The 21,130-nt window shown below is 42.7% G+C and overlaps 1 protein-coding gene across 1 annotated transcript; it reads left to right on the forward strand.

Moving 5' to 3' along the window:
- Nucleotides 1-6,315: 6,315 nt before the first annotated feature.
- Nucleotides 6,316-18,852, forward strand: ldlrb (low density lipoprotein receptor b). Its single transcript, XM_037108394.1, has 18 exons — nt 6,316-6,599; nt 11,339-11,464; nt 11,889-12,011; nt 12,453-12,824; nt 13,108-13,230; nt 13,353-13,475; nt 13,728-13,850; nt 13,975-14,103; nt 14,224-14,395; nt 14,628-14,855; nt 14,945-15,063; nt 15,185-15,324; nt 15,606-15,747; nt 15,840-15,992; nt 16,087-16,275; nt 16,797-16,871; nt 16,987-17,147; nt 17,263-18,852. The coding sequence occupies exons 1-18, from the start codon at nt 6,518-6,520 to the stop codon at nt 17,299-17,301; spliced, it is 2,619 nt and encodes an 872-aa protein (XP_036964289.1). The 5' UTR covers nt 6,316-6,517; the 3' UTR covers nt 17,302-18,852.
- Nucleotides 18,853-21,130: the final 2,278 nt, after the last annotated feature.

Consider the following 21,130-nt stretch of genomic DNA (forward strand, 5'->3'; position numbering starts at 1 on the left):
ACAAAATGACAAGAAAATATTTTTAAGCTTATTTTCCTTACTGACAGAAAAGTACAACTGTACACCTTCTGAATTAAAGTTTCTCTCATTTACCAAACTAAGTTGAGCTTAATTGCCTCCTTAACCCATTAAGTAAACATATTTACTGACTCCTGTCAGCTGACACCACTGCTTAGCTCATTGGCTAACTGAGTTACTTGCTAATGGCAACAAGTTGCCAGGGCCAAAGACTTGTGACCTTCAGTGAGTGGTTATGTTGACTGCTGTAGTTGTGGAGTTAATTCTGGCCACCCCTTACAAATTGCACCTTTAGGATGATAAAGGATGATAAAGGCTGCAATGAGCTGGCAACTCAACCAGGGTGTACCCTGGCTTTCGCCCACAGTAACTGGATTTGGCCCCAGAAACCCTCCCTGAAAAAGGGGGGATAAAACACCTCCGCGACCCTCACGGAAAAAGCGGAAAAGAAAACGGAACGGAACGGATGATAAAGTTTAATTAGGTATACTCTGACATACTGTAACGTAGTAATGTCTAATAATGTAGTTGTTAAGAACATGTAACAAGACATTTCATTTCCTACAAGGTCTATATTTATCAAAGATTGCACAATTCACATTCAGAACCTCTTCCTCTGCCACTCTAAGGAGTTAGAACTGGCAGGAGCTGGTGAAGTGAGATAAACAAGGTCGCATGTAAACAGTAAATGTTTTTAGACGGAGCTGTGTTTTCACCCAGCATGAAGCTACCACCTTACCTCACCTTACCTTCCCTCTGGACAAACATGTAAACAAACCTGATTTTTGCACCCATGTTTCACTGTGGAGTGATGTTGTAACTACAGTCAGCCACACTGGAGCCGCTGTGATTACTGAGGTGTGTGTACATCACACTGGCTGTTTCATTTAGAAATCCAGCCCGCTCTGGCTGCAGGGTGTCTCCAGATTTCCCAGAAGCTCTTCAGCAACTCACCACAGACATTTGACTGAGGATTGATGAAGCTGAGTTCAGGTCATTTTCCAAATATTGTATATATGGTACAGTCCAAAAACAACTTACTCCACCATGCTGCTGCTGTCCTGTTACACTTCCAATATAAGCACTTATAACTGTTGATTCTAGGATTATGAGGTCGTGATTTATCGACGAGTACTGTAACTTTAATTGCTTCCCCCTCAGTTGTTGTGTGCTGATTTTAGGTTTTCACAACATGTTTGATGTACTTCTTCTTCTTTGCACTTTTTATGTTATTGATTTCCAAGACAAAGGACCAGAGGGACAGCGGCTCCTCTCTGCTTGTGAACGCCTTTTGGCTGTACGGTGTTGGATATTCTGTATAGAGTATTTTTAGAGTATAACGTCAATGCACGTGTGTACAGCTCGCAAGTTCAGTACTGTACTTTTTTCATGATGGTAGATCACTACATACAACCAAAGCATCGACATCTCCTCCACTAAATTATTGGGCTTTGTCTGTGTTATTGTCGTCATTGTCGCTGGAACTCAAAACGTAACAATAAATCACAGTAAGAGTGAATGTTGTCAGTTGTGTGATTTAATGCTTGAATAAAGTAGTCATTTGTTTTTTAAAGTAATCTTTATTAGAGCTGCTAGGATCAGAGGGTAACTCCATCATTTTTACAGGTCTTACAGGGGAGTCAGTATTTTTTATTTTTTTTGCCATTTTATAGACCAAACAACTAAAATGATTAATCAAGAAAATAATGAACGGATTAATCAGCACTAAAAATAATCATTTTGCTGCAGCTCTAATCGGCAACTTTTTTTTGATAATTGATAAAGGGGTATGAGCCACTTTTTTCCAAGCAAAAATGCAAAAGAATGTGAGGATTTACTTCTTTTATTTGTCTTATGTAACAGTAAACTGTATTATTTGAGTATTAGACTGCACAAGAGTTGCACAAAAACAAGCTATTTGTTACTTGTTTTTTTTGTGTGGACATTTAATACAGTCAAAGAAATAATCAGCAGACTGATCACTAATAAACATAACAGCACTTGTATGATGTATTTAAGCACTTCAGCTCAATTTGGATATCCCAACTTAATGGTTTAGTTTTTTGGTTAGTTGTATCTTGTTCATTTCTGTAGTTTCTACTTCCTGCTCACCTGTGTTCCCAGTGTTGTTTCCCTCTTTTGTTCCTGTTCTCCCCCTCAGTCTGATTCCCCCCACACCTGTCACCCTGACCTCAGTCCTCATGTGTTCCTGGTGTCCCTGATATGTTCCTTGTGGTTTTTCTGGGTTGTCCTCATTTTTGTCTTTTTTTTCCTTGGACTTTCCTTTGCCTGTCTTTGGGTTTTGGGGTTTGGATTTCACACTGGGCAGCTAGAGCTAGATCAGCTCATTAAAGCTCACTTGTTGTTTTCAACCTGCCTGCCTCTGTGTGTCTGCATTTGGGTCCTATTTTGAATTGTTGCAACAAAAGTCTTATAACAGACAGGGATTTAGATATTGGGCCACTCTTCGGCTCAAATGTCTGTCATTGTCTGTGTCTATGAGATGTAATGCTTGTGTCTGACCACTGGGAGGAAGTCTCAAACAAACACAGGTTGGTCTTGACATCATACCGCTGTCATGTAGCAGGACAACCTTTTTGAACTAAAAATATCTAAAACATATATCTCTCTTTTCTCAAAAATGTCTTTGAATTTAAAACTTTTTCATGATAGGAAATGTTTAGAAACTTAAATGTATTATCACTTCCTGGACTTTTAGATGTTGCTTCGGCCTGACTTGACCTCATTCCCACCTTCCCAGTGCCTCCAACATAACATGATATATACAGTCAACATCCCCCTCGACTCACTTCGTAGTATGGTCAAATGAATAAACGAATACAGAAACTTTTCCTCCGCAGGACATAAATAACCTTATTTTACCCTTCATACTTATATTTATTCAGTACACGGCTTGGCTGGCGCACTGAGAATTATGTTGTATGTACAGTGTCCGTTTTGGAGGAGGGAGGAACTTGGCACGTGTTTGGATGTGTGAATGTGGTTTTACAGAGAACCTCGACAGTGAGGTCTGTGTTGGAGGTCTTACAGAGAAGTGGGGGGAGGGGGTCGGACTTGGTTTCCTGAATTCTAGGAACTCCTGGTTTTCTGCAGCAACTCAAAACCAGCTGTTAACATCTGTCCAATGGGGAGTGCAGCTGCTCCCCTCAAGTCCCCAAAACAGACACAGATGTGACAGCAGTCTCAGGCGTCTAAAAAGATGCCCGCTGACACACCATGCTTGCTAAAAGTGGATAACTGCCTGCTTTTTACATTGTACATGAATCTGATCATTTTCAGTCTTTTTGGAGGCTGAGGAAGCTCCACGCTGATGACCCAAATTGATTGTGAAGACTTAACATTCATGTTCCCTTTTACGGGCTTCATGATGACACTTCTACTTCTGTGTTTCAGCAATAAACAGACAGACAGCTTGTAAATTAATAAAGCATCTTTCATAGGAAGTTATACCTGTTACACAGGCAGCAGAGAGGAACTTTTTCTTCTTTTTTTTTTAACTGGGTAAAAAGGGTAAAAACATGGAGGAAAATGGAGGTTATGTCATTTATTTCCTCCATGCTTATCCATGAAGGCCACTGACGGACAAGTTAGCATGTTGGTTGTCAAGGCCGGACTAAATTGGTTTATTGAGATCAGTCAACTTTTCGCAAAGATTGGCATGTGTGCAACCTTTGTACCTTTCAAAAGAGTAACAAAGAGTAACAACTTATACGGTCATTAAATGTGGCTTTGTTACTCCGTGACACACACTTTCAAATGTTGAAACGTAACGGCCTGAAAGACTGTGAGACCTTGAGTTGTGGAAACTACACACAGACACTAAGTTCACACACTCACACCCCCATTACTGTCATCATAACTGTCCTTCAGTGTGCGGCGCATGTGTGTTTGCGTTTTTATCACGTGTGTAGTTTTATCAGATCCGTTGGCCACGAGTTGCTGGACATGACTTTCACATGGCTGAGCACATATGGCTACGGTCAGAAAACGCACATACTGTGCACACATATGTGTTAGATAGAGCAGTGTGCAGCAATAAATAGTACTGTTGATACCAATGTGTGTGATAAGTTCATAAAGCTCTGTGAAGACCTGCTGTGATACTCTGGTTAATTTGTAGAGAGCAACATGGACTGATGGATGGAACCCTCGCCTAGCTCTGTGTCTACTGACACTGTAATGACAATTACGTTGATGATATCTGCAGAAGAGCTAAGTACGTAATCTGATTCCAGGCCTCTGAATTGCTACGTATATTCACAGTAGTTTTCTGCAGCTACAGGTGATAATGAATGATGTTTTAAATCCAGGTAAGAGAACAAAGACAGCGCCACAAACACGTCCTATTTTTGCACACAAAAGCATTTAAGCTCACCTCAGTTTTCACTGGACAAATTGTCAAAGACTGAGATGAATGCGATTTTTGCCAACCAAGTATTTGCATCTGTGCACACAGGGTATTTACCAAATACCTTTCAAACAACAGAACTTTGTTGGCCAATAAAATAAAAACCTCAGTCTCCAATGTGTCAGCTCTTCAGGAACAGAAAAGGTAGCTCACATTGTTGTTTTAAACTTGGTGAGACATAACAAACCAGGGTGTTTTCACTGAAGACATCTCAACTTGTCCAAAGGAAGGAATCACAGGTGTGACCGGTAACATTAGCGGCGGCTCCATTGTGTCACCTGCACCAGTGAGTCATGTCAGTGGGTGAGCAGGTACAATACCAGAGCCCTGGATCAAACTCATCTAAATGGAATAAAGCCTTTGTGCGTCCACAGAAGTTTTTTCACTAACTGAGCTGAAAATGTCTGAAAAAGTACCTGACTGTCACGTCTGTTATCAGTCACATAATGTCTACAACAAGGACGCAGAAAAGATCTGAGTGAGTCACACGTGACTCACTCTGTACCTCGTAAGTTGAAGGCGAATTTGATATTTAAATCATGCGTGGAGGTGCAGGTGGAATTGCTGCACACGCACACAGCGCTTTCGGTGTGCCTCTCTGTGGGTGTGTTCATAGTTCAGACACAGTGTGGTGATGGTGGGTGTATTAGCAGAGTATGTAATCCAGCCGCTATTTCCACATTCCAGGAATACCTCCCACAGCTCATTCCCTGCTTCTACGAGGAGCCCAGCAAGGCCCTCCCCCTCTTCACACACACACACACACACACTCACACACGTAGATAGGGGACCCCTAATGGAAACAATTCCTCTATCTGACTCACCTCTTACATGTCAACGTTGCCATGAACCAAAACTCCCTCCCTTTTATCAGAGTAAAAGCTACTCTCCTCATCTAATCTGTGAAGTCATAACCACTATTTTTATCTTCATCCAAACTGAAGTCACGCATGAGGTCACTCTGTTTGTTGGGGGAACATAGGAAAACTGAATCACTTTTCCTAGGAAGGATGCTATTCTCTGTTCGTCCTGTTGGAGCTGCGTAAACCAGCAGGAAAGCAGGGATAACAAGATATGGAGCACTTCCTCCCCGTTGATATGTCCGACCTTCCTGTCCTACTAATGATATTTTGTTTTACAAGTCTTCTGTTTGCTTTTGAGGAGGAACAGGTGCAGCGACTGTGGATACAGATTAACATGATGTTTTTCTATTTGAATACAGCTAGATGAAAATATACGAGGAGAGCTTCTTTGTATACGTGAGTCTGGCAGCTGCTGTGAAGGATTTGCCTCCACCTCATCTCTGTGGGAAACAAAGCTCCAGTATGCATCACCCCTCAGTTTACCCACAAAGCCCTGCTGCTGCAGAGGGCTCCTCCACACGCACACACACACACACACACACACACACACACACACACAAACATACAGAGAGAGGGTTTCTTTTTGCCTTTTTTGATGTAGAGTAATGACAGTTATGTTATCTATAAGGCGTGACTGTGGGTTTTAATGACATGTTGTGTGCGACCGGTGTGAAAGCTGCTTAGCTCTTCTTATAGAGACAGCACCAGTGAGATGTGAACTGCCTTTGTTCATTCTGTTCAGTTTGTCCACTTCATTTCCATCATTTTCACTCTTACACACACACACACACACACACACACACACACACACACACACACACACACACACACACACACGCACACACCAGTTTAGGAGGATGGAGGGGTGATGGGAGGACGACACTCAGTGATACAGCACTATGTGGCTCCGCCCCCCGGCGGTGCTCACGTCCACTTTCAAACATCACACCACTGCTCAAGCCCCGCCCTCCTGTCAGCCTCCCTAGAAATTCGTCAGATGTGACTCGGACCTCATAATATTTTGCTGGCACTCTTTTTACGCACAGCCGCGGCCTGACTCTGCTGTCTGCCCTCTCCGCCTTCACCAGAGCCTCTTTACGCACGGGTCCTGCAGCGAACTGTGTCCACTGGCCCCCTGATACCTGCGCGCAAGCCTGACCGACTTTTTCTTAAGGTGTCAAATAAGGACAGAGAAGGAGAGCAGGACATGTTTGAGATGTGGAGGGGACTCAGCGGACTGTCCACATGCTGGTGTCTGCTGATGCTGATTCACTTTTGGGCTCAAGCAGGTAAGAAACAGTCTTTCCTTCCCTGTCCTCTGTTTACTCGTCTCTCATGCTTCAGTATTTCACGTTTTGCGAGGCTGACTTATTGTAGGTGCACACATGATATAAGCATATTTCATGTGTTCATGAAAAAATGGGAATTGCAGATCTGTTTCTGGCGTCATTCGGGTTTTTGGGCGGTTTATATATTGCAAATGTAAATGTTTCCATGTGGTCTTGCGGTGAATCGAGGTAATATCTTTCAGTGAGGAGCAACATTTGGTTCGTTCAGACCATTACTTCAAATTAATGTCTTGATTCAGTAATAACGATAACTTTGACAAGGCAATCGATGGTGAAATAAGCGATAAAAACACCATTTCGGATAAATGAATGGAATATACGCACCGCGATTTGATTAGTTCGTCTCGTCGTAGACGGCGGCCGATCAGCCAATCACGTCCGTCGATTCCGCCGGTTTAAAGTTTCGGCAGGGCGGGACTAACGCAGAAAACAGGCGGATGTCATCCAGAAGGGTGCGGCTAAAACATCGGCGTACATCCTGCTCCCAGCTGCACGCTGGAGGAGCTGAGATGCGGGAAAAGCAGCTGTTGTCAGAAGTAAAAGGGAAAGAGAGAGTTGAGAAACAAGCAGAATCATCCCTGTTGGAGGGTGAAAATGTAAGGTAACAATCAAGAGGAGGCAAAAGAAGAACAGAGGGGGGTTTTAAGATGCGTTTTAAAGAAGTGCAGTGTTTGGCTCTTCTGAGGTAAATGCAGCAAATTATAGGTGACCCAAATAAATAATTAATTATAGTTCATAGACAGCCACTAACCCTGAAATAGATCAGAATATCCACTTGATGTATGAAACAATTCGTCATAAAAAAAAAAAAAAAAAGAATCACAATCCCCAGAGTCTTCTGCGGCCACATTTAGGGAATTTCAGGGCAATTTTGGACACAAACAACTGGTATTCATTTTCATATGTCTAACTTTATTTTTTTGGGGGAATGAACCTAATTCACCTGAAAGGCCAACTGTGTTCTGAGAATTAGACTCCAGCCCTGTTCTGCCATCTGCTCCAGTAATCCCCCAATAATCTCAACTCTGCCATAAGAGCTTTTCAGATTAAAACTTCAGTTTTCTTCCAGTTCTTGGCGCTCACTTCCAGGCAACAGACCTGCCGGTGTGTGTGCGAGAATGATATTCATGTGTGCTTTCTTTCTCGTCTTGTTTCAAGGTCTGGCTTTGGTTTGTTTAAAGTATTCACTGTCAGTGTTTAGCATACTCCTACTTCACTGTAGTGGATAGGTCTTTGTTTTACATGGGGGACTAAACCCTCTGGACCGCAGTGACTCATGAAGAAATCGCTGTGGAGTTTCAGCTGTCAGTCATTTAGAAACAACCCCCACACAATGGTGGAAGAAATATATATATATATATATATATATATATATATATATATATATATATATATATATATATATATATATATATATATATATATATATATATACGAGTGTGAAAATACTCAATTATGAGTCAAAGTCCTGCATTTAAAATCCCACATGAGTGAGAGTATCATGTGATCATTACTGCATTTATTTGTATAATGTTGTTGTTTTAGTTGGTTGAGGTTAGGGATCGTTTGAATTTGAGAATTTGCCTCTCTCAGCTCCAGAGCTGATGTCAGTATAGAAACGACCGACGTCCAGCACAACACAGAAGTTCCTCGGAGCACCTTTGAGTTTAAAGATTAATTCCATTTTATATGACTTTTCACCTAAGTTTCTACTCTTTTAAGAAAAATGCCTCTCCTTGCGTTGAACACTATGGGTGTAGGTCTATCAAACAAAACTGTGTGGAAACAAGATGTTGTTAGTAGGACTAGGAAAGGAAAAAAACTCTACATTTAGAAGGATCACACTGTATGTTGTGCATAACTTGTAATTAAAGCTGTCAGACTATAGTAATGGAGGTAATGTATAAAGTAGCATTGAATGGTAGCACTCGAGTAAAGTGCAAGCACATTCTACAGTACAGCAAGTGGAGCAAATGTTGTTTTCACCACCGTGCCGCAGAGACCTGCTGGTGTCACACTTTACTCTACAGAGTCAACATAAAGCCACTGGCAGCTGGAGGTTGAGGTGCTGACATCAAGTGAAAGCTTCAGCGGAAAACGTGCTGCAGTTTGACTGCACTGGCTGACCTCATTACCAAGTCCTCAATCTGAAGACTTGCACTAATATGTTTGCCCAGAGTCTTTCACTAAGATGAGGGAATCAAACTTAAGTTGGCCACGTTGGTCAACACGACAGCAGCGACGGCAGATCACTGGACCGGCACAAACCCACATCTGAAGCCGGAGCGAACCGCTGCTGCTCCTCATGATGCAAATGCATCCTGGTCATTTATTAACCACCGACTGTATGTTTGAGTCAATAAACACACCTCTTTGTGAGGGTTTTTCGCCGTGTGCTCACTGCATGCATGTGCCATAAAAAGACCGGAATGCATTGTTAGTGGACAAAGTCACGTGTCGTCACAAAGGAGGATTGTTATCATGCAGCGTCCTGATGACGGCTTGTCTCACACCAGAGTATCTGCCATTCATTCGACCAGCTCCTGCTGTCACAGTCTGTTTTTTATGCATTTTGAAGGGAATCGTAGCAGTGTGGTGTGTGTGTGAGCTCCTACTCTAATGGCCTTACATGGTAGTGTTATTACTGGATGGTGCGGTGGTTGTCAGGCTCAGAGTGTGGTTATAAATAGTATATGAAAGATGCTGCCTCTCTGCTGCAGGCACTGTTCAAACAGGTCTTCTTATCTGAACTATCACATCCGTCTATAGGTGTAAATGTCAGCAGCATGTTACCTGTGCTGCTGATCAGAATAAGTGTGAGGACGCTGCTTTCTCATCTGTGGTTTGCAGGTTTTTGAATATGAGAGGACACTGTGGTGTAGGTGGTGACTAAATATAACTTTCCAAGTAGCTATAGAGACCAAACATGCTAGATCACTAAGAAGTTGTTTTTGTTTTTTGTTTCAAGTTAAGTTTGACATATCTTAAATGAATATATAAGATTAAATACTTAAAACTTAAGATACGCAGGACAAATTGGAGGATAACTGCTTCCGACTTGAACTTTTCACCACAGACTTACAGTAAAAAAGGAAAGGAACCCTTCTCTTTCTGAATCTGGCCCGTGACCCATATGTGGAAGCGGCAGGAAAGATCAGCAGCGGAAAATGAAAACACTGGACCACTGAAAGGTCAGGTAGTACCAGCGTTTGACCTACTTTTGCATCTCCCTCCACAACTGGAATGAATGAATGGTTCTCCGAGGAAGGGAAAGTGAGGCAGAGTGTCGGGGAAGCTCTAAATCTTAAATTTCATCGTAACTTTCTCGTATCTTCAGGGACTGCTGGAGTATGCTTTCGAAAGTCTATTCCTGGAATCTACGCTGGCTGCGAGGCTGGCCTTTGTGTGTGAGCGTCTGTGTGTACGTGGTTTCCCAGAAAGCATGAGTGTGTGGGCTCACACAGCCTCTCAAGATCAGCCAAGGTTTTTTCCCCTCAACTGGTGAAACCCAGAATCGACGTAATGCTCTCAAGAATTAGAGAGTGAAATCCAGTCAGCTTCTCACTCCTGCTTTGGCTTGTACATTTCTTTTACAAAGTAGGGGGGAGGTGACCTTCGGTGGCAATCCCAGTGTTGAGAAAGCATCCTCTCCTCATAGTTGTAATCAGTAAGACCTGAACTGCCACCCCTCTTGTCATTGTCACCACTCCTTAACACAGTCACACTGACAGACTTCCTTGTCTTTTGGAGTCTCCGCCTCCGTCCGTGGGTCACCGTGGTGACGAGGAATGGCACACTGGGGCCAATCAGCTCCTGGTGGTGCGACTGTTCAACTCCTCCCATATCTATTGTCTTAAAGGGATAGACTGTCATGTCCTCAGCCTCCAGGTCCCAGGAGGGACAGACAGGGCAATAGGTGATGGAGGATGGGTTGTTGGCCCGTGTTGCCTCGATGTTGATGCTTCGACTAGAGGCTTCACTGAGGTGTGATCGTCTGGGGGTTGAGACCTCTGAGCCCAAAATAGCAACTTCAGAGAAAGCTGAGCAGTGAAGTTGTTTCCACTTACGTGACAAAATGATGTGTGTGAGTTTTTTTTCATGCCTGAAATGTGTCAAAACAGTGAGAAGCAGAGGTGTGCAGTTGAGTTGAACCTGCTTCCTTTTTTCTTACCGCTCCTCAAACATGGTTTCATTTTTTACCTTAATTTAGCTATATTTTTGTAAAACGTACTTCAATGTCCAAAATTAAAGTGAAATAAAGAGCAGATTAAAAACAAGTCACGAAATACGGTACTTTTAGATTGTTCCTACAAAAAAAGTCCCCCAGTCTCCAAACACCTCACATTAAAGACTCATTACTTCATATCTTGTTCTAACAGGAGTCAGGGAACCACACAGCGTTGTTATCTTACTTTGGTAATGTCCTCTGAGTTAAGCAAAGAGTAAAAGGTGTGGTTTCCACACTGTCAGTTATCTGACCATTATCTGGATTTTTCTGTGTCATTTTCTGTTACATATTAACTCACACACAAGGATATCAGTTTTTGTGTGTGTTGGTACCAGCTCACATTACTGCGCGGTGCTCACGAGCCGCAAAGTGTTTACTGAGCAGTAAATCCTGATAAGTCAGTAGTTTGTCCATGTGTCTCACTGAGCTCTGTAATTTTTATCGTTTCCAGATGCAGCCTACATCTGCAGCTCCTCTCAGTTAAAGTGTGGAAATGGGAGGTGCATCACCCGTAGATGGATCTGTGATGGAAGTGATGACTGTGGCGATGGAACTGATGAACTGCCCGAAACCTGTGGTATGTTTTATTTAATCAGTAAGGTCGGAGCTTTGACTGTGGCCAAAGGTGAATGTTCATTAATTTGAACTAAAATCACATCAAGATATGATCTAGCACAGAATAAATATCTTAACCTGGATGCCTGACATAAGTTTTTGATTATTAATTATGTAATATGTACTTTTAGTTTTTTTTTAAATGAGCTGCCTGTACTTATTTCTGTCCTTCTGCTGCTGCTGAAACACTTGAATTTCCCCATCAAGAGATTAGTAATGGATTAGCTTGTCTAATCTTATCCTACAACAGTGAATCAGAAGCGTATCAATGAAGCCTCTGTACAACAGTAGTTTCTAGTAGTGAATGATTGTCTGTACTCCAACTGTACTCACAGGCCTTATCACTCTTTTGACACATGAGTCATATTTCCTGTTTCTATCCTCAGCATCCAAAACCTGCTCACAGACACAGTTCAACTGTGGCCTCCCCATGAACCAGTGTGTCCCGCAGAGCTGGCACTGTGACGGCAAAGCTGACTGTGACAACGGGGCTGATGAGAAGAACTGCAGTAAGTCATTAACACGTGAAACAGTCGGGGTTATAAAGAAAGACACACAAGGAAGAACTTCCTGATTTTGCCTTACAGGGTTACAGTGTCCATAGGGGATATATTTTTTTCAAGATAAGAAAACTTTATTTATCCATCCCACGGAAGTGTAAGCAGAAGAAACCACAAAGCTAATGAGCATTTAACATATGACAAGATATGTAAATATGTATATAACATGAGGAAATAAGGGAGTTTTATTGTGTTCAGCAGTTTTAGCTGTTTAAAATGTTTTTTTTTTTTTTTTACACCTGAAGCAGCAACAAACAAACACCACCAATCCTGATATACTGACAGCAAATATAAGTTGATTATAACAATACATACAACTCCACATCTCTGTCCCTTTCCAGCTTTATCATCACATTAACTCCTCTCTTCTCCATCTCCTGCCCTCCACAGCGACCAAACAATGCAAAACTGATGAGTTCAGATGTGCCAACGGCCAGTGTATATCCTCCTCCTTCGTTTGCGACAAGGACGACGACTGCTCAGATGGCTCGGACGAGGCTTCCTGCCCCAAACCCACCTGCAGCTCCCGGTCTTTCCAGTGCAACAACTCGGTGTGTGTGCCAGCTTTGTGGCGCTGCGACGGAGACAAAGACTGCGGCGACGGGTCTGACGAGGAGAACTGTGACGGACAGCAGCAGCACAAGACAGCAGTGCCCTGCAGCGTCCACGAGTTTCAATGTGCTAGTGGGGAATGCATCCACGGAAGCTGGCGGTGTGACGGGGGCATGGACTGCCAGGATCATTCGGATGAGTACAACTGCAGTGAGTTGGCTTTTTTGGCCCATCTCCTCTCTGTTCCTTCTTCAGCTTCAACCTGTTTTGCCCAGATAAATCTTAGTTAATGCTGACTTTATTAGGAATCAGGATTGTAGCTTACTCATTCTTTAGCTTACATAATATCCTGTTGCCTCACTCAGTATCATCAATACTGATTCAAGATCCACAACAAGTCGCATCAGACATGATTCTCTCCTCGGCCTATGTTTTCTCATTCATCCTCTTCCGTCTTGTTTTTTGTATTCATACATTTGTCTTCTCTTTCTAGGTCATCCTACTTGTCGTCCAGATGAGTTCCAGTGTAATGACGGCACCTGCATCCATGGTAGCCGCCAGTGTGACGGAGAGCACAACTGCAGGGACCTCAGCGATGAGATTGACTGCCACAGAGGTGACTATCACAGTGATCCATCCATGTTTTGACTACAAACTTAACTGCATTTGGATGCAATCAGTAGATTCCTAATAGTAGATGTCATATTCATACTCGTACTCCCTCGTTCTTCTCTGCAGAAAATGTATGTGAAGGCCCCACCATGTTCAAGTGTCACAGCGGGGAGTGTATCAGCATGGAGAAAGTGTGCAACAAACAGAGAGACTGCCGGGACTGGTCCGATGAGCCTGTCAAAGAGTGTGGTGAGTGAAATCTTACTTCACCATCAGACCGAGAAGTGTATCGCAGTTTGGCTATACGCTCAGCAGCATTGAACAGGAGAAAAAGAAAAAATGAAACCACATCACAGCCTGGAAAATATGATTGCAGCAGCTGGCCAGGCAGCTTCAGTTGACTGGCCTGGGTAGTCTGTGGTTTGAATGAGTAAATTCACTGAGGATTAGAGCTTCCATCAGGAAAATGGCTGTCATGACCCTGCATGTGCATCTCCACAGACAAAAACGAGTGTTTGACCGGAAATGGCGGTTGCTCCCATCAATGCACCGATTTGAAGGTGGGCTTCAACTGCTCCTGCCCTGCTGGATACAGCCTGCAGATGGACAAGAAGACCTGTGAAGGTGAGAGGAAGGGGTCTGACTTTTGGAATCGAGTCTTAAGAAGGACTCCATGACCAGATTTGGGTCAACAGCGTTTTTAACGTGTTCCCAACTTGGCAAATTCAATCTCATAATTTTCCTGCAGACGTCGATGAATGCACTGATCCGGACACCTGCAGTCAGATTTGCATCAACCTGCCCGGCAGCTACAAGTGCGATTGTGAGGAAGGCTACGAAATCGACCCGGTGACCAAGACGTGCAAGGCTGAATCGGGTAACTTTTGAAAGAAAGCCTGTTCTCACTCAAGAGCCGCATCTGACTGCATACGGTAACATGCAGATTCTTAGTCCTCTCTGCTAAACAATTTATTCGTTTCTCACCCACGTCCTCCAGGAACTGTACCCACCCTCTATTTCACCAATCGGCACGAGGTGAGGAAGCTGACAGTGGACCGCAGCGAGTATGTCCGACTGATCCCCGAGCTGAAGAACGCGGTGGCTCTGGACATTGACATGCCTAACAAGATCATCTACTGGTCTGACCTGCTCCTGAAGAAAATCTACAGGTTAGAAATAAATCTGTGTTTGGTCAAGGGTGGTTTAGTCACAGGTTTATGTAGGGCTTTACCACGAGGCTTGATCTGCACCAGAAAGCCTGTATCTTTGTGCTACATCTGACTAGATGCATGTGAAGATAAAAGAACAAAGATTATTCTTTTGTTGGCGAAAGACTATGATGTGGGCTGGATTGCAGATGAAGAGACAGATGTCTCTAACGTGAATCTCCTCCCCTGACAGCTCCAAGATGGACGTGGCCGGTGACTCCTCCCACCACACTGTAGTAATTGACAGTGGGATCGAGGCCCCGGAGGGCATTGCTGTGGACTGGATCCATGGCAACATCTACTGGACCGACAGCATTCTGAAGACGATCTCTGTGGCAACGACAGACGGCAGCAAGAGGAAGAACCTGATCACAGACAACCTGGAGAAGCCGAGAGCCATCGTAGTCGACCCCGTGAATAAGTAAGTGAGCGTTTCAGAATGTTTGAAAAGCTTTGTTGTTCAGTTCTCAAGTTTTCCATCCCTAAAATTATTCTCTGTTCCTTCTTCAGCTTCATGTACTGGACAGACTGGGGTGAGGAGGCTAAGATAGAGAAGAGTGGGTTGAATGGAGCGGATCGCGTTGCCTTAGTAACAGATAACATCATGTGGCCCAATGGCATCACCCTAGGTAAGCAGAGCATCATGGATGGACTCAATGGTAACCAACAAATTCCATTCAGGCTGTTCAATGGGCACACAATGATCATGACAATTCAGTTGTTTCTGTCTTTGCATGTCTCTCTGGACAGACATGGTTAACCATCGCCTGTACTGGGTGGACTCCAAGATGCACACGCTGTCCAGCATTGATGTGAACGGAGGGACGCGTCACAGTCTCATTTTTGACGAGGAAAAGCTCTCCCACCCCCTCTCTCTGACTGTGTTTGAGGTCAGTAAAGACAGTTTGGCATTAACATATTCATAATGGGAACCAGCATCTGCTCAGTCATCCGGTTCAGGCATAGTGAACGTCGTCTGGTTTGGAGTTAGAACGTCAGAGCTGAGCGTGCACTTTATTCCCAATACATTCGGATCAGTGGGTGCTTATCCTTAATCAGTCTTTGTAATGAATCCACTTTGTGGACGTCTTTGTGTAATGTCAGCAAACATAAGCGACTGAGTGAAACAAACAAAATTGTCCTTCTAACGCAGCATTTCTCTTTCAAACAGGAGAAAGTGTTTTGGACAGATATGAGCAACAGTGCTGTTTTCAGTGCCAACCGCCTGACAGGAAAAGACATCACCAAGCTGGCAATGGACCTGGACCAGCCAGAGGACATCGTACTGTACCACAACCTCAAGCAGCCGAACGGTACAGAAACCAAACTCCATCTGCTTTAACATGACAGGCAAGTTGATGAGGCCATAAAATGATTTCTAATGCTTGTTGTTTCCCTCTTTTAGGCACAAACTGGTGCAGAGAGAGTAACAGTGTGAATGGAGGCTGTGAGTTCCTGTGCCTCCCCGCCCCTCTGATCAACGAGCACTCGCCTAAATTCACCTGTGCCTGTCCTGACGGCATGGCCATGGGACCTGACATGAGGAAGTGTGTGACAGGTTGGTGTTTGCCATGCAGGGAGCATGTGGCAAGTCAAAGAGATTGAAATTTAGCACTAAGGAAAGATGGTAACTCTTGTATTTACTTCTGCAGAGGCTCCAGTTGCCCCTCCTGTTGAAGACAAAACTGGTGCACCGCTCCCGCCGAAAGATACCGCCAAGCCTTCTACGCCCAGCCAGCCTGCCCCCACCACCATCACTACAACTACAGCTACCACCAGAGCGGCCAGGAAACCCACAACGACCATGCAGAGCACGCAGCAGCCTGCTGCCACTGGCCAAGGTACAGGCAGGGGATCATTTCTGGAAAAATGCACGGATTGATGAAGTGATTAGAAAATAACAGCGACAGAACAGAGCACATAAAATGTACCTCTGACACAGAGCTTCATTGTCCAGTGGAACAATAGGTATATGTACTTTGAGTGGGCATAGTTGTGCATGAGTAGCTACAGCCTCAGGAGCAGCTAGCATGGCTTTTTACACAGAATGTGGTTGGTGTTCAAACTATTAAACTATAGCCAACTGCTGGTTAGCTTAGCTTAGCATAAAGACTGGGAAATTGGAAAACAAGGACCCAAAATCCTTCTAAAATCAACACTTACTATGTAATTTGTTTATTCTATACACAAACTGAAGGGTTTTGTGCAGGACAGTTTCTTGGCTTCAGCTAAGCTAAGCTAACTATATTACAATGGTAGCTTCTTACATTATTGGCTATACAGACAAGAGTGGTGTTGATCTTTTCTTTCACTTAAAGGATTTAAATGAATAAAACATTGTTTTTTTTCTCTGCCTTTTCAGGTAACAGATTGGCAGCCCTGCCTGAAGAAGCCCCTTCATCCCACCCCATGGCTCTCTACATCGTGGTGCCAATAGGTTAGTCTGACATTTCAGCTCTTTATGGCTGTCTGTGCTCCTTAGTCACACATGCAACCTATTTATCCTCCCCTGATATCACCACGTGACCTTAAACGTGTCTTTTGCTCTGCAGTGGTCATGGCCCTGCTGGTCTTTGGGGCAGTGTTCCTCTGGAGACATTGGCGTCTGAAGAACACCAACACCATCCACTTTGACAACCCCGTGTACCAGAAAACCACCGAGGATGAGCTCCACATTTGCAGGAACAGCTCAGATGGCTATGTTTATCCTCAGGTATCTTGAGTTTGATACCAAGGCACTGTACTGTTAAGTAAATAGTTTCCATTTAAAATCAACTGTAAGTACTTTGACAGCCTTGCTTATTCAATATTACCCTTTTTTGTTGCAGAGACAAATGCTGAGCATGGAGGACATGGATGTTGCATGACCCAAAGATGAAGAAGACAGAAGCTTTATGTGAGGGGATTTTTTTTTCCTTTTTGGAAAAAGCCCTTTTTTTTCCTCTACTGCTGCTGCTTTGTAGCCCTTTCCCTCAACCCGCTGAGCTCAGTTTATGGCGCATGTTTTCTGACCTCAGCACTGTGCCGTCCAAATCTGATGAAAGAGATCGATCCTGATGAACTGAAAAAAAAGAAAAAAAAAATCCTTGAAACTTAAGTATGACGAAATAGAGCGTAACTGCAGGAAGCCATTTGGCCAGACCACAAAATGGTTTCAAAATGAAGGACTGCCCCAGGTTTCAGAGGATGATGTTCTCTAACAGAGCTGTGACTCTTTTGAGGCTGTGTGAAAACTGTTTATTTAAGTGTTCTCTTTGTTAACACGATGCTGATGCTTGCTTTACACACGTTAAATCTGGCAAGGTTAACTTAAAAAGCCTATATTGACCTATATTGTCTTAAGATTTGTGTGTGCCTTCCAATCACACTCCGGCTACTTAGTGAAGTTCATTGGATGTACATTAATGCCTTACTGACCCCACTGGCCTTCATGACTGCACTATGGCCTTTACTGTACAGTCTGTCGGCTCCAATAGGCATTGGTCTCAACTGTCAACCATCATAGTCTGTTCCTGTATTCTTGTTTTCTTTTCCCTTTTGTGACCCCTCGTCAAGCATGGTCATCTTGAGTGTGTCGAGTCACAGGTGGTTTACATTGTAAATGGAAAAAGCTGCTGAGTTTTCTGAAGTCAACCAAAAATGAAGGAAATATTCTTTTCTAACTGAAAAAATATAAACTGATCGAAGGTGATTACTTATCATGATAACATGTAAATAGTTTCTGTAAATATTTTGTAAAACACTTGTGTTCACTCTGGTGTTGCCTTTTGTACATTTTAATCAAGAAATACTGTAAATATCTAAGAGATTCTTTTATTTATTTATGGAAATATATGAGCGATTTGATTGTTGTCATGCGGCTGTAAATACAGCAATGCTATATGTTACCACGGTGAATTGTTCTTGTTCCAGAAAAAGCCAGTCTAACCATTACATTGTACAGCTGTTATTTAACTCAGATTCTATCAAGCCTTTGGACAGTTTTGTGTTCAGGATGAGCTGCATGGAGACATTTTTTTTTTTTTTACATTTTAAAACAAGACTCTACCTGTTTCAGTTGTTAAGGAGAATCCAGCAACATTGGAAAACTCCAGAAATCATTCGCAGACTATGAATCTTCAACTGACTGTTTATCAGCATGAGGGTGATCTGTTCCTTTACTGTTCAGTGCTACAGGAATACACTGAGGAGGCTTTCTTCCACCAGTGTGTGTTTTTTCCATTATTTATTAACCTTCTGCCGTTCTGTTACTTTTTGTTTTCACTGTGACATTCAAGGCACATACTGGAGTGTGCTGAGCACGATGTTCTCCGTCACAGCGACATGTATGTAGGGACAAAGAATAATGCGCGACAGTCTGCTTGTTTGTTTTTAATTGTGTTGGTCTTTTTTTAATTAAAAGAAAACTCTGAACCTGACTTTCACTTTATTGAGTCAGTTTTACAACTGGGAAAAGTGGTATGACGTAGGATGTAAACTTGGATAAATGATGAAAAAATACAAACAAACAAAAAAAAGAAAAGAAAAACACTCATCAAATCCAAGCCTGATTAGGTTATATTAGAAAATAAGATATAAACTGATCTCAGGACTAAATGTTTTACAGAGATCTCAGCTGACAAAACCAATGATCCTAAGACTTGGCTTAATAGACGTCCATGAAACCTGTTTATGTTGCTTGGAAACGCCGGCGTCTCTCTCCATCTACAACACAACGCTAACATCACACAGATGGATGAGTTTTCAACCTCATCGCCATCAGACTAATGTCCTACTTCTCTGCTTTTTTTTCCAGTAGAGTAGATTTGTTATCTTGAACATAAGCCAACATAAACAACATCTTTCCTCCCATTTGGACGATGAACTAGAATCACCTGTTGGATAACTACAGACACAGTAATTCGATCTGTTTACTGAAGCAACTGATAGATGTTGAGTTGTCCATGGGAAAGTACCAAGAATGACGGCTCAATTTCTGATCAAAAGGAATTATTTTCCTGTCGAAACACAAGTTTGTGGATTTTACTCTTGTCATTTAATTTTAAACTAGAACGGCACTCAAAAAAGAGCATTCTAATGCCAAAGCCTGACAGTCCCATTCAGTTCAATCAAGCCTTATCCAATATCACACTTGATCCTCATCAAATTGTTGATAAAGGTTCTCAGTCATCCAGGCCATGGAAAATCCAGGTGCTGTATCGTAGTCGTGGACGTTTCACCTCTCATCCAAGAGAATTCTTCAGTTCTAACTAACGGGGAGGGGGAGTTGCTTGTAAACCCTGCGTGGGAGTGTCCTTGCAGAGTCGTTAAGGACGTGTGTGAGCTCTGAGTTTCAGAGTCCTTAGGGTCACTTGTGTGTCATTTGTCAAACTGGCCTTTAAGTGGGTTTCTAAAGCTAGGTGAGCCCAGGTGTGAGCAGTTGTTAAACTGTCTAGGGAGAGAATGTTGTAAGTGGGTGATACATAATGTTCGCAGGCCACCTCCTCTGGTCAAAGACAGTCATTCCAGTTTGACATAGATGGATTCTCAAGACGTTTACATTGCTGTCCTCAAAGGAATAGTTTTTCTCCTTCAGATGCAAGTGGAGAGCAGAGTCTTAACATGAGGAGTTGGCCCTCCTCTTTGTTTATGGAGAGGTTGTTTTGTCTCCCCACTTAACAAATCTTTATTAAAGATCCTCCTTTAATAAAAGTTAAAGTTTCTCAGATGTTCTTGCGACATAAGGAATAATGATGTATTTACGTTTGTTCGTCTCTTTGTCTGCTCTAGATCTGGTTTTGCCAAAAGCGTTAAAAGATCCTGCTGATGAGCCAACAAACCGATGATCAGTTTGCTTTATATCTCTTTAAATCCCTGATCCGAATCTACGCCCAACATGTCATCATGTTTCTCCACAGGCTGAAGAGGATTAAACATTCATGTAGAATTCAACAAATCATGCGTGGTGCAGATGGCCATAATAGCAAACGACCAGCAAACATCCTCTCACTAACCAAATAAACCTCCTCCATAATTCATGCCTGTTAATGGTTACCCTCTCAAAGTGCAGTGATGGTGGTCACTGAGGAAGCAGTGGTGCAGGATCAGTAACAACTGGGTTGTGATTTATCAACAAGATACAGCCCTCCAGTAGAAAAGGGAAGGTGTATCGTTTTTATGAAGTTCAAAATGCAGAAACTGTACACATTATTGTTGAATAATGATAATAATAATAAAAACAGGATATAAGAGTTTTCCTGATGCAGGTCAAGGTGTTCCAAATGTTTCAAATCAGAAGATCCGATTGTTTTCTTATCATACTTTTTTTTCCCAGCTGGTTGATTTCTTTCTAAAAGCCCTGATGACCCTAAAGAGCAACCTTTACAGTAAATGGCCTTGCATTTCTATAGTGCTTTTCTGGTATGTTTTATGTTGTTCAAATATTTACAAATTGATTATTGTTGTTCAACACTGAACATGGATAGAGCTCCACTATGCTAAGTTTATAATGCTTTATTCTTCTGTGTTGCAGGAATGAATAAGTTTAAAAGAAACGATTAGCTCAGATGACTGCAGGGTAAATAAAGTGTCTTCCTGTCAACAGTTTAAATAAACTACATTTTAAAATGACATCTCTCACAACACATGGTAGATTTTGAAAAAGGCTTCGAGCAGACCAAGTTACCTGCTCGTCAACCCTCTGATCATTCAATAGCT

Source organism: Acanthopagrus latus, chromosome 1 (assembly GCF_904848185.1).
Source record: "Acanthopagrus latus isolate v.2019 chromosome 1, fAcaLat1.1, whole genome shotgun sequence".
Classification (NCBI taxonomy): Eukaryota; Metazoa; Chordata; class Actinopteri; order Spariformes; family Sparidae; genus Acanthopagrus; species Acanthopagrus latus.

Bases quoted from the DNA above. Each gene is read 5' to 3' on its own strand.
- ldlrb (XM_037108394.1), top strand. From the start codon at position 6,518: ATGTTTGAGATGTGGAGGGGACTCAGCGGACTGTCCACATGCTGGTGT. The intron at 12,825-13,107 runs GTGAGTTGGCTT...TTCTCTTTCTAG, and splicing joins TTCGGATGAGTACAACTGCA to GTCATCCTACTTGTCGTCCA. The intron at 13,231-13,352 runs GTGACTATCACA...TCTTCTCTGCAG, and splicing joins TGAGATTGACTGCCACAGAG to AAAATGTATGTGAAGGCCCC.